At 55.0% G+C, this 13,451-nt stretch overlaps 1 protein-coding gene across 1 annotated transcript in view; it reads left to right on the top strand.

Moving 5' to 3' along the window:
* gucy2g (guanylate cyclase 2g) overlaps positions 1-13,451 on the top strand; it is a 128,453-nt gene that overhangs the window by 7,943 nt on the left and 107,059 nt on the right. Inside the window, exon 3 of the mRNA XM_072477630.1 lies at positions 5,137-5,246. Within this exon, the coding sequence (XP_072333731.1) occupies positions 5,137-5,246 (110 nt within the window). The remainder of the gene's footprint in view (positions 1-5,136; positions 5,247-13,451) is intronic.

The following is a 13,451-nucleotide window of genomic DNA, read 5'->3' as shown; positions in this document are numbered from 1 at the left end:
GCCCTGGACCTCGCTGGGTGATCTGCCACCCGGGAGGTCGCGACATGCCAGGTCGGAGGCGCAGAAACAAGTGAGACAACCCGCATGTCCTCACCCCCCCCCCCCACCTGTCATCGCCCCCTTCACACTCTGGCCACTGCATGCTCGATCTCCTCCCCCCTCACACTGGCCACTGCATCCTCGATCCCCTCCCCCCTCACACTGGCCACTGCATCCTCGATCCCCTCCCCCCTCACACTGGCCACTGCACCCTCGATCCCCTCCCCCCTCACACTGGCCACTGCACCCTCGATCCACTCCCCCCTCACACTGGCCACTGCACGCTCGATCCCCTCCCCCTCACACTGGCCACTGCATCCTCGATCCCCTCCCCCCTCACACTGGCCACTGCACTCTCGATCCCCTCCCCCCTCACACTGGCCACTGCATCCTCGATCCTCTACCCCCTCACACTCATGCCACTGCACCCTCGATCCCCTTCCCCCCTCGCACTCATGCCACTGCACCCTCGATCCCCTTCCCCCCTCGCACTGCCCCCACCACCACCATACACCTGGCCCAGCGTGTCTAACGAACCCCGTATCGTTGTGTTCCTCAGGGCCAGCCGCCGAACGTCCAGGGTCGTCTCGGCCAAGACAAAGCCGACCATCTCCAACCTCAAGCACACCCAGGGATGCACGCCAGAGGGTGGTCAGTCGGTCGGACAGGAGGGCCATCCTCTCGGTCTGGGACGCTGGACGGGGACGCACAGAGGACGGACAGAGACAATACTGAGGGGCATAGGACGGACAGTGATGATGACACACAGAGAACGGCCACACAGTCCACGGAATCACCTGGAGCGGAACATGACATGGGCCGCATGCGCCCTGCGCCGGGCCATTGAGGGGGACCGGGACACACTAGACTTCTTTACGGACGATGACCTAGATCGAGCGGCACTGCTGTCTCCCACACCATCCACCATCGCAGAGACACTCACCTCGGTTGGGCAGATAAGTGATGAGGCTCCCGGGTCACGGTCTGGTGCGCACCACACAGCCGAGCCTGTACAGCAGGTAGAGTTTGGAGCAGCCGAGGGGCTGGACGGTCGGAGGGATGCCCAGGCCCAACGAACAGCTGCTGCGCAGACGGTTCCCGGGTTCCTGGATGTACTTGACCCACACGGACACCCGATGCGTGTGGACACCCAGGGACTGAATAACGGGATGAGGGCCATCTTCCAGGACCTGCAGATGCAGTTGGAGGAGTCCATTCGCGTCCAGGAGCAGGGAGTGGTGCCGCTGATCGCAGCAACCCAGGCCGACATCGCACGGGTGGCGTCCGCGGTGGAGGCAATGGGTGAAACGGTTTCGGCCATTGGTCAGGTTCTGCAAGGCGTTGGGCTTCACGTGCATGCATCATCCATGGGCCAGGAGAGGGCTGCCCTCTCACAGAGCCAACAGGATATTGCCGCCGCTCTCCGGGCCCTGGCCGAGTCTCACCATGCCATGGCCCGGTCCCAGCAGGCGATGGCACAGTCCCAGCAGTCAGTCGCGGAGAGCATAGACCACCTGGTGCACGTGATTATTGGCGTAGCGCAGTCTCAAGTTGAGATAGCACAGTCCATGGCAGGAATGTCGCACTCCCTGGGCTCCGTCTCTGCGAGCATTCGGACCGTGGTCGATACCGCTGCAGGCCTCTAGGACTGGCAGCGCCAGGTGTCGGTGGTGCGACGGGGCATGTCTCCAATTGCACCTCCGTCCCACAGTGAGGCTCGTGGGCCACCGGGCTCCCCGAGGGAGGCGGAGGTTCTGGGGACCGTCCCGGTACCTCCAGCAAGGGTCGTCCCGGTACACTCGGCCTCCCTCCATTCCGTCCCTGGCGCATCTGGTGGGCAGCGGGCAGGACAGGGTGGCGCCATGCCATTCAGCACGCCCGCCGAGCAGCCTGGCCCATCGAAGCAGGGCCGCCACAGGAAACGCGTGCTGACAGGGAGCCATGTCGCAGGACGTGATTCTCAGCAGTCCGCCTCCACTCCTGCTGTACCATCTGGGGAGACACCTAGACGTAGTGGTAGGGCCCATAAGGCAAAGAAGTTAGAAACATAATAAGTTGGCATGGGTGCAGGGCACAGTTTAGTTGTAGGGGGTAGGGCATGTGTATGTGAATGTCACAAATAAACTCACTGTTGCACTTAACTTGTAAGACTCTGTGCTATGCCCAGTGCCAGTGGGCTCGTGAAGGTGACCAAGTGGCGCTGTGGTTAACGAGCGGTTCAACGTCTGTGCCGGATGTGCTGTCCCTTTCCCCCCTGCCTCCCAAAATCGGACACCGTAGTCCTCGGCACTCCGACACCAGCTACCCCACACGGGCACGTGATGAAATGTCCTTTACGAAGGCTGTGAGCACCGGAGTGCATGGTTCAGCTATAGCCATGAGTCAGACCTTGGCTGGTGAATCTCAGATCACAGCTCATCGCAGAGCTGTCATCATTCAACATGGCACTGATCACACCCGCTCACACAATCATCAATGTGTTGCAATCCCGTAGTGCCGCAATGGTAAGGTGATGTGGAATTGGTGCCGTGTACGCGGTGCGGGGGTGCAAGGGGGGGGGTTGGGTGCAGTGTAGTGCCCGTGTGCAGGACTGGCGGTGCAAGTGGCAGTGTTCAGCGAATCCCTCCCCCCTGGTGCGTGAACCGTGCGGCCACCAACGCGTCACGCGTCACGTGCCCGCTGTCCTCGACGGTGTCGTCGTGCAGCCACCTGGACGTAACCAGCACCCGGGCCGTGTCTGTGTCCTGCGCCCCGACCCTGATGCACGCCATCCTCCTCCTCCTCCCCTTCATTTGCGCTAGCTCTGGTGCCGCGTGTCCTCCCTCCGACTCCTCCACCAGTGCATCTCCCCACTGCATGGCAATGTTGTGCAGCGCACAGCAGACCACAACTATGCGACCTACCCTGTCGGGCCGGTACTGCAGGGCCCCTCCGGAGCAGTCCAGGCATCTGAATCGCATCTTCAGCAGGCCGAAGCACCGCTCCACCACACCCCTGGTTGCTGCATGGGCCTCATTGTATAGGCTCTCCGCGTTGGTGTGAGGCCTCCGTAGTGGCGTCATCAGCCATGACCTCAACGATAGCCCCTGTCGCCCAGCAACCAGCCCCTCAGCTGGAGGGGGCATCCATCGAACATTGCGGGGATGAACGTCTGTGCCAGAATGTAGGCGTCATGCACAACTCTCGGAGTACCTAGTGCACACGTGCATGATCTTCATGTGGGGGTCGCACACCACCTGAATGTTCATGGAGTATGCGCCCTTCCTGTTCATGAACACTTCCCTGTTGTCTGCAGGTGGGCGCATGGGGACGTGCACACCATCGATGACACCCTGGACCATCAGTATCCTGGCCACCTTGGCGAATCCACGTGCCCGTGCATCCTGCTGTGCTCGGTTCTCGGGGAATTTAATGTACTTGTCCGTGATGGCGTGCAAGGCGTCGGTGACGGCCCTGGTGCACCTGTGGACCGATGCCTGTGAGATCCCGGATAGGTCCCCGCTCGGCGCCTGGAAGGAACCGGTAGCGTAAAAGTTTAGGGCCACCGTCACCTTGACGGAGACTGGTATAGCGTGTCCTCCACCCATTCCAAGTGGTGCGAGGTGTGCCACGAGGTGGCATATATGTGCGACCGTATCCCTGCTGAACCGTAGTCTCCTCCTGCATGTGATGTCCAGTAGGGCCTCGAGCGACATTCTGTCACGGTACACCCTAGGTCTTGCTGGACCCTGTGGTGCCCTGGCACCACCATCAGTGGCTCCTCCTCCTCCTCCTCCTCCCCCCAAGCACTTTGATATCAGTGCCTGCTTCCTGTGCATTCCTCGCCGTCGGGGGGTCAATGTTCCCCTCGGCATCCCCCTGGACATTCCGGGCCTAAGCGCCTGCGGCCTGCGCGGTGGCGACGGGCCACTGCGCAGTGACGACAGGCCACTCTGCAGCCATTCCCTCTACAGCCACTGTGGGCCATCGCAGTCTACGCTGCCGGATGGCCACCTGCAGAGCTGCGGCTCCAACCACGGCAGTGAACATCGCTGTCTGGTTGGCATACATGGTTACCTGCAGGAGGGTGGTGGGGGGCCAAGAAACGACATGTTACACGGAGGTTCTTCCACACCTCGGCAGCCGGGTTGCATGGGATACCTGTGTGCCCCAGTGGCCTGGTCGCGCTGCAGATATGCAGCCAGCCTAACACCTGGTCACTGTCTGCGACCAACGGTCAGTTCACACCATCCTCCTCACCAGTGTGCCAGTCGCCTGTGCCCATCAGCCACACGCACCCTGCGGCTGTGTCCCCGTCACCGTCCTGCCATATCAGGGCGGCTGACATATGGCATCCGCGGATGGACAACACCCTCCACACTCTCCCTCACGCCCCTCCCACCTCCACTCCCTCCCTCACCCCCCTCCCACCTCCACTCCCTCCCTCACCCCCTCCCACCCCCACTCCCTCCCTCATCCCCCTCCCACCTCCACACTCTCCCTCACTCCCCTCCCACCTCCACACTCTCCCTCACCCCCCTCCCACTTCCAAGCTCTCCTTCACCCCCCTCCCACCTCCACTCCCTCCCTCACCCCCCTCCCACTTCCACTCCCTCCCACCCCCCCCAACTGCCACACTCTCCCTCCCCCCTCCCACCTGCACTCCCTCCCACCCCCCACCCCCTCCCCCCCCCCCGTTGGCCACAGCGTTCTTGGGGAAGCCGACCCGGTCTGCAGGAGCTCCGGAACAGTCCGCTCACCTCCTCACTGCTCAGCGTCAGCCAGAACGACTGGCTGACGACTTTATTTACCAGGTGTGAACGGCGACGGCGTGAACTGGGGTCACGCCATCGGGACTTCGGCCCATCAGGGCTGGAGAATAGCGGGGGTTGCGGAGAATCGCCATTTTGGGTGATTCTCCGGCCTGCGCCGCGCAGAACTCGACGGGGCCGATCTCGCCTCTTGGGTGAATCGCGGGAGGGCGTATGACCGGCGTCGCGTGGAAAAATGGCGCGCCAGGCGATTCTCACAACCGGCGTGGCATCGGAGAATCGCGCCCATGATATCTCCATCCTTCGCTTTTCAATCACTAACACTTCTGTATGTTTGTTTTTCCAGTTGTTATTTTAATCTGTACTCCTAAGGTGGCAAGATCTATAATGTTGGAAGCTCAGCAGCTTGGAATGACAAGCGGGAAATACGTGTTTTTTATACTACATATGTTTGAGGTCACTGGCGAGATGGTGAGTATGTTTTTAGAAGAAGCTTTTTACAATTAATATATTGGCAAGAAGGTGATATTGTTTGGCAAGAGCAATTACTTACAGTGTAAAGTGCTGGCATAACATCAGTTCTTTTGCAGGTATGAAAGCACAGAATCAAGTAATTCTAGAACTCCCACCCAATGAATTGATATACACTCAACATATGAGTGTATAAATGTTGATAGAGTTCCGATTTTCTGTAGGCTTAACAAGCTGCATCCAATGATGCACACAGGGTAACATTTTGAAGCTCATGTGGAGAGAGAAACAGCGTTCACGTTTCAAGTCCGTATGACTTCAGAACTGATTGGAGGTAGAAATGGAAAGTAGTGGTGAAGAGAGAGGGGTGGAGCAGGTGGAGCAAAATCAATGATCAGGTATAGGTGGGATCTCAGGAGAGATTTGACAAAGACGTCATGATCACAAGAAAAGGGGACTGGTGATGATAATGTTAAAGACTAAGGCATAAAGTGGCACAAAGGTCAGGCAGCAAAATGGGTTGATGCCAGAACAGACTGGCCTAGTGAGGGGAGGGTGTTGGCAAAAAGTAATTATCAAAATACAGGACAGAGTTCATGGTCGGAAGTTGTTGAACTCACCGTTAATTCCAGAAAGCTGTAAAGTGCCTAATCAGAAGATGAGGTGTTGTTGCTTCAGTTTGCATTGGGCTTCACTGGAACATAGCTGCAGACCAAAGACAGGAATGTGCGCGTGATAATAATAATAATAACCTTTTATTGTCACAAGTATGAAGTTACTGTGAAAAGCCCCTGTTCGCCACATTCTGGCACCTGTTCGGGTAAGCTGGTACGGGAATTGAGCCCGCGCTGCATCACAAACCAGCTGTCTAGCCCACTGAGCTAAGCCAGCCCGGTCAAGATGGTGAATTAAAATGTCAAACGACAGGGAGGTTGGGGTCACGCTTGCAAACTGAGCGAAGGTGTTCTGCAAAGCGGTCAGTCAACCTGCGTTTAGTCTCCCCGCAATGCATTGGGAGCAATGATTGCAATAGACTGAACTGAAAGAAATATAAATGAAATACTACTTCATCTGATGAATCAGTACGCCTTCAGCTCCATTTCTGGTGATAGACTGTCTAGCAATATTCATTACAAGCCCACTGACTCTCATCCACCACTCAACCATACCTGCTTACGCTCTGCTTCCCGGAAGGACTCAATCCCATTTTCCCAGTTTCTCTGCCTCCGTTGCATCTGTGTCAATGATGCTACCATCCAAAATGCCACTTCTGGCATGTATTTTTTTTCCCTGAACTAAGGTCCCCCTCCCATTGTGGTTGACAAGGCAAGTGACCCGGGACCGGGCTCGAACCCGAGTCCTCAGCGCCGAGAGGCAGCAGTGCTAACCACTGCACCACCGTGCCCTCTGTTCTTCATTTTAATCATTTTTTTCCCTGTGCAAGCAGTCAGAGGAAGAGGGAACTCGGAAAAGTACAAAAGACAGAAAGGGAAATAAAGAAAATGATAGGCAGAGAAATCAAGGGTCAGAATCAAACAAGGCCACAGTGAAAAATAACAGGTAGGGGAGAAGGAATGGTAAAGCCTTCTGGCTTTGAGCCTTATGCATAGAGCATTTGCAAAAAAGTGGATGAATTAATCATGCAAATAGGTGTAAACGGGTATGATATAGTCGGGATTACGGAGACATGGCTGCAGGTGACAAGGGATGGGAATTGAACCAGGGGTATTCAGTGTTTAAGAAGGACAGACAAAAAGGAAAAGGCAGTGAAATTGCATTGCTGGTTAAAGAGGAAATTAATGCAACAGTGAGGAAAGATATGAGTTCCAACAATGTGGAATCTGTATGGGTCGAGCTGAGAAACACCATGGGGCAAAAAACATTAGTTGGTGTTGCATGTAGACTTCCAAATTGCAGTGGTGATGTTGGGAATGGCATTGAACAGTAAATTAGAGACGCACGAGATAAAGGACATCAGTAATTATGGATGACTTTAATCTGCATATAGATTGGGAAAATCAAATTGATGTAACAATATCATAGAGGAGGAATTCTTGGAGTTTATACAGGATGGTTTTCTGGGCCAATATATTGAGGAACCAACTAGAGAATAGGTCATCCTAACTGGGTAATGTGTAATGAGAAAGGAATCATTGGCAATCTAATTGTGCAAGACCCCTTGGGGATGAGAAACCATAATATGATAGAGTTCTCCATTAAGATGGAGAGTAACGTAATTGATTCTGAGACTAGGGTCCTGAATCTAAATAAAGGTAACTATGATAATATGAGTTGGCTATGATGGATTGGGATACATTACTTTCAGAGATGATGGTGGATAGGCAATCGCAAACATTCAAAGAGCGCATGGGTGAACTGCAACAATTGTTCATTCCTGTCTGACACAAAAATAAAACAGGAAAGGTGGCCAAACCATGGCTGACAAGGGAAATTCGAGGTCGTATTAGATCAAAAGAAGTGGCAAATAAACCAGCAGATCTGCGGTTTCGGAGCAGTTTAGAATTCAGCAAAGAACAAAGGAATTGATTGAGAAGGGTAAAATTGAGTATGAGAGTAAGCTTGCGGGGAACATAAAAACTGACTATAGAAGCTTCTATATGTATGTGAAGAAGAAAGATTGGTGAAGACAAATGTAGGTCCCTTAGTCAGAAACAGGGGGATTTATAATGGGGAACAAAGAAATGGCTGATCAACTAAATACCTACTTTCATTCTGTCTTCACAAAGGAGGACACCAATAACATACCAAAAATGTTGGGGAACACAGAGTTTAGTGAGTGGGAGTAGCTGAAGGAAATCAGTATTAGTCGGGAAATGGTGTTGGGGAAATTGATGGGATTGAAGGCCAATAAATCACCAGGGCCTGATAATCTACATCCCAGAGTCCATAAGGAAATGGTCATGGAAATAGTGGATGCATTGGTGGTCATCTTCCAAGATTCTATAGACCCTCAAAGTTCCTATAGATTGGAGGGTAGCTAAAGTAACCCCACAATTTAAAAAGTGAGGTAGCGAGCAAATAGGGAATTATAGATCAGTCAGCCCGATGTCGGTATTGGGGAAAATGCTAGATTCCATTACAAAAGATTTAATAGCAGAGCACTTGTGGCAGCATCGGCCGGAGCCAGAAGGATCTATGAAAGGGAAATCATGTTTGACAAATCTACTGTAATTCTTCAAGGATGTAACTAGTAGATCTGACGAGGGAGAGTCAGTGGATGTGGTTTATTTGGACATTCAGAAGCCTTTCGGCAAAGTTCCGCATGAGAGATTAGTGTGCAAATTTAAAGTGCATGGGATTGGGGGTCATGTATTGAGATGGATAGAAAACTGATTGGCAGACAGGAAACAAAGAGTAGGAATAAACAGGTTTTGTCCCAAGTAGAAAGCAGTGACTAGTGGGTTACCACAGGGATCGGTGCTGGGACCCCAATTATTCACAATATATATTAATGATATAGATGAAGGAACTAAATGTAATATCTTAAAATTTGCAGATCACACAAAGTTGGGTGGGAGGGTGAGCTGTGAGGAAGTTGCAGAAATGCTTCAGTGTGATTTGGACAAGTTGAGTGAGTGGGCAAATGCATGGCAGATGCAGTATAACGTGGATAGATGTGAAGTTATCCACTTTAGTAGCAAAAACAGGAAGGCAGATTATAAGGGTACGGCGGCAGGACAAGCGGCGGCCAGGGCCGAAGCGGCGGCCAGGGCCGAAGCGGCGGCCAGGACCGAAGCGGCGGCCAGGACCGAAGCGGCGGCCAGGACCGAAGCGGCGGCCAGGACCGAAGCGGCGGCCAGGACCGAAGCGGCGGCCAGGACCGAAGCGGCGGCCAGGACCGAAGCGGCGGCCAGGATCGAAGCGGCGGCCAGGATCGAAGCGGCGGCCAGGACCGAAGCGGCGGCCAGGACCGAAGCGGCGGCCAGGACCGAAGCGGCGACCAGGATCGAAGCGGCGGCCAGGACCGAAGCGGCGGCCAGGATCGAAGCGGCGGCCAGGATCGAAGCGGCGGCCAGGACCGAAGCGGCGGCCAGGACCGAAGGGGCTGCCAGGACCAAAGCGGCGGCCAGGACCAAAGCGGGGGCCGAACCTGCAGGGAGGAAGGAACGGAGGAGCGACCCCCCCCCCCTTCCCAGCAGGAGAGCGCAGGGTGCGACGAGCGGCGGCCCGGACCGAGCAGCTGGGACAGCAGCGAAGAACGAAGCGGGGACCTTCCGACCGACCCCTCCCCCCCCCGCCCCGGCGGCGACCACCACGAGGCAGGAACAAAGAGGGACTCCGGACCAGAAGCCACTCTTGTCGTGTTGGGTGTTCTGATGCACAAATGATCCAACACCGCTGTAGATGGTACAACTCTGTTTTATTGTCTAAACAACTGAAAGAACTAACTACTGGCTTGGGTACGTGCTTCACCAGCTAACCTGTGGACCCAGCCCTATCAATATCTGGGTGAGGCACTCAGCACATGGTGTATGTCTGAGTGGCACGCTCTGAGCTCTGTGCTCTGAGCTATCTCCTGGTAGAATGAGCGGGAACTGTGGTGTTCCCTGTTTTATGGTGCGTGTGCTCTCACTGGTGATTGGCTGCGATGTTATGTGTGTGCTGGTTGGTCCAACTGCCTGTCCATCAGTGTGTGTGTGATTGACATGATATGCTGATGTGGAGATCATGACAACTCTCTCTCTCTCTCGACCTGGGTGAGTGAGGGAAAAGGAAGGAAAAAAGAACTTTTGCAAAAACAAAACTCTGAAAAGAAAACTTTTAAAACTTTTTAAAAAAAAATATTTTTGCACTTTTCTTGTTCTCACCCAAAATAAGTTCACCTGAGAAGAATTTTATAAAAGAGGGAAAAATAAAGTGATAAAGGAGAGAAGGGAGGGGAGAAGAAAAAGGGAAGGGGGGGGGGGAGAAAATAAATAAATAAATAAGAGGGGGAGGAGGAAAAAAAAGGGGGGAAAAAATGCCAGATGGGAGTCAAAGCAGAGGGAGAAGGGTCACCAAAGGCAGACGGGGCAATGGGCGAGCCAGTTCAGACGAGCCAATTAGCGAGCAAAGTGGCAGAACAGAAGTATCGCCGCATCAAAAAGAGCTGGGCAGACAGGTGCTATCTGCCCCGGGGCCAGGGGGAAGCTGGAACTGGAAGGCAGCCTTTGCCGATGCGCTGAGGGAACATCAGCAGGTAAACAAGGCAGAGGCTAGGGCAGACATAAAGGCCACAGTGCAGGCAGCAATGGCCAAGGCCCTGGCGGAGGTGCAGCAGGCCCTGGGCAGAGCAGAGGAGAAATTGGATGCCCAAGAGGCGACCATCAAGGAGCTGGAGAAAGCAGCGACTGATGTGAGTGACCAGATCACGGCCCTGGAGAGGGAGGTGGCGAGACAGGGCACAACACAGGGGAGTCTAAAGGGCAGAGTGGACGACCAGGAAAACTGCTCGAGGAGGCAAAATGTCAGGATAGTGGGCTTACCAGAGGGGATCGAGGGTAGAAATTCCACGGCATACGTGACCGAGATGCTGGGCAACTTAATGGGGAAGAAAACCTTTCCCAGCCCACCAGAAATGGACAGAGCTCACCGGCCGCTGCGCCCGAAGCCCAAAGCAGGGGAACACCCGAGAGCAGTTATAGTTAAACTGCACTGGTACTGAGATAGGGGAACAATCCTACGCTGGGCCAGGAAAAACTGAACCTGCAAATGGGAAGGACATGCCATTAGAATTTACGAGGACATTGGGGCAGACCTAGCCAAGGGACGGGCCAAGTTTAATAGAACGAAAGCAGCTCTTCACAAGAGCAATGTGTGTCTTGGTATGCTGTACCCAGCGAAACTCTGGGTCACATACCAAGAAAGAGAATATTTCTTTACAGCCGCTGCCGAAGCAAACAGGTTTGTTGAGGAACACGGGCTGGAAAACCACCAGCGAAGGTAGAAATGAGGGGCCCCTGGCAGGGGGCAACAACGCGCCGACGGGGGGGAGGGGTGAGGCAACACCAGGCCCCCCCGCCCCCGCCACGGCGAGCGCACCCTGAACTAAGAACAGACCACTGCCCGAGGGACCGTTTCAGGTGGGAGGCCAGGCCCCAGCACGAGGGAACGAGAGTAGCGGAGAAGGGAGAGCAAGCGAGAGGAGTGCAGGGTAGGATAGGGGAAGAGCTGGCAGAAAACCGTAGAGGCCGGGCAGGGGAGAAGCGAGACAGTAACTCCTGAGAGGGGGGCCACCGTACTAGCGGGAAAGCTAGCGCCGGGGGCATGCAACAAAGCAGGGCCGCAGCGCCCCCCCAACATGGGGGAAGGCGCCAGGCTGGAGGTGGGGGGGAACCACTCAACAGAGACGGGAGAGCAAACTGGGACAGGAACAGGGGAAAGAGGCACAAAGGAGGGGTACAAGGGAGAGGCGGGAAAGGGGAGAGACCGGGGTGGGGGGGGGGGGGCAGGGAAGGAGAGACATTGGAGGGGTGACACAGGAAAGGAGGGACAAACAGGGCTAGAAAAGGAATTGGGCTACAAAGTGCCACAACCAAGAGCTCGCAACAAGGAATCGCTGCAAGCACCCACCCAGTACGGTCTCTGGGCGAAGGGAGACCCCGGAGTGCAGGGGACTACCCGCATGGCGGACGCACAGTGGGCGGCCATGTCGGGTGCTCCCGGGACAAAGGGAAACCCTGGAGCGCAGGGACCCGACCACATGGAGAGAGCAGTGACAGCGGCCATCCTGGACGGCCCCCTAACAAAGGGAAACCCCGGAGGGCAGGGGCGCGTCCACCAGGTAAGTATGGTTAATCCCACAGGAGCAAGGGGGCAGAAGCCCCCCACCAGGATAATCACCTGGATTCAACGGCCCAGTGAAGAGATCCAGAGTCCTCACCCACCTAAGAAATATGAGTGCCGGACATAGTCTTCCTCAAAGAGACACACCTGAGAGAGCAGGACCGACTGCGGGTAAGAAGGGCTGGGTGGGACAAACCTACCATTCCTGCTATGGAACAAGGGCCAGGGGGGTGGCGATATTGATTGGCAAGAGGACGATGTTTAGGGCGACAAAGACGGTTACGGACACAGCGGGACGGTATATCATGGTTAGCGGAGCCCTGGAAGGGGCACTGGTAGTACTAGTAAGCGTGTACGCACCCAACTGGGACGACACGAGCTTCATCAAGAAGACCATGGCAGAAATCCCTGACATAACGACGCATCGACCAAAGACAGACAGATAAAACCCCAAAACGGGGAAAACCTCAAGCATGGCAAGGGAACTCAGTCAACTTTATGGAGCAGATGGGAGCGGTGGTCCCCTGGAGGGTCGCCCACCTGGGGGAGAAGGAATTCTCCTTCTCCCCAGTACACAACGTATACACCAGAATTGACTTCTTTGTGGTCGGGAAAACGGAGCTTCTGGGGATAGACAAGGTGGAATACTCCGCAATTGTGATATCAGACCACGCTCCACACTACATGGACATGAGGCTGGAGATGGGCAGGGCCCAACGCCCCACATGGAAGTTGGACGTCGCCCTACTAGCGGACAAGGCCTTCAACGAAAGGTTATCACGGGCCATTGCAGAGTACACCGAGAACAACCAGAACGGGGAGGTCTCACCCTCCACGTTCTGGGAAGCGCTAAAGGCCGTGCTAAGAGGGGAAATCATCACTTTCAAAGCGCGAAGAGATAGGGAGGAAAAGGTGGCAAGGCAGCAGCTGGTCGACTCCATACTGGAGGTAGACCATAAATACTCCGAGGCCCCGACCGTAGAGCTCCTGGCGGAGAGGAAACAGGTGCAAAGAAACTTTGATCTGCTCTCCACCAGGAAAGCAGTGCACCAACTCCGCCAGGCACGTGGGACCCTATACGAACACAGAGACAAAGCCAGCCACCTGTTGGCACACCAGCTGAGAAAGCAGGCAGCCACCAGAGAGATTGCACAAATCAGGGATACCAGAGGCACACTAGGAACAGAACCAGAAAAGATCAACAAAACCTTCAAGGCCTTCTACCAAGAGCCCCCTCAGAGCCCCCAATGGGGGAGTCTGGGATGAGTTCCTTGATGGACTGGACATTCCAGTCATGGGGAAGGGCAAAAAACGGGGCTTGGAAGCACCACTAGCACTGGGAGAGATCATGGGCAGCATTAGCTCCATGCAGGCGGGGAAGGCGCCGGGACCCAACGGGTTCCC

Source organism: Scyliorhinus torazame, chromosome 16 (genome assembly GCF_047496885.1).
Source record: "Scyliorhinus torazame isolate Kashiwa2021f chromosome 16, sScyTor2.1, whole genome shotgun sequence".
Taxonomy (NCBI): Eukaryota; Metazoa; Chordata; class Chondrichthyes; order Carcharhiniformes; family Scyliorhinidae; genus Scyliorhinus; species Scyliorhinus torazame.
This window is presented reverse-complemented; position numbering and strand designations above follow the sequence as displayed.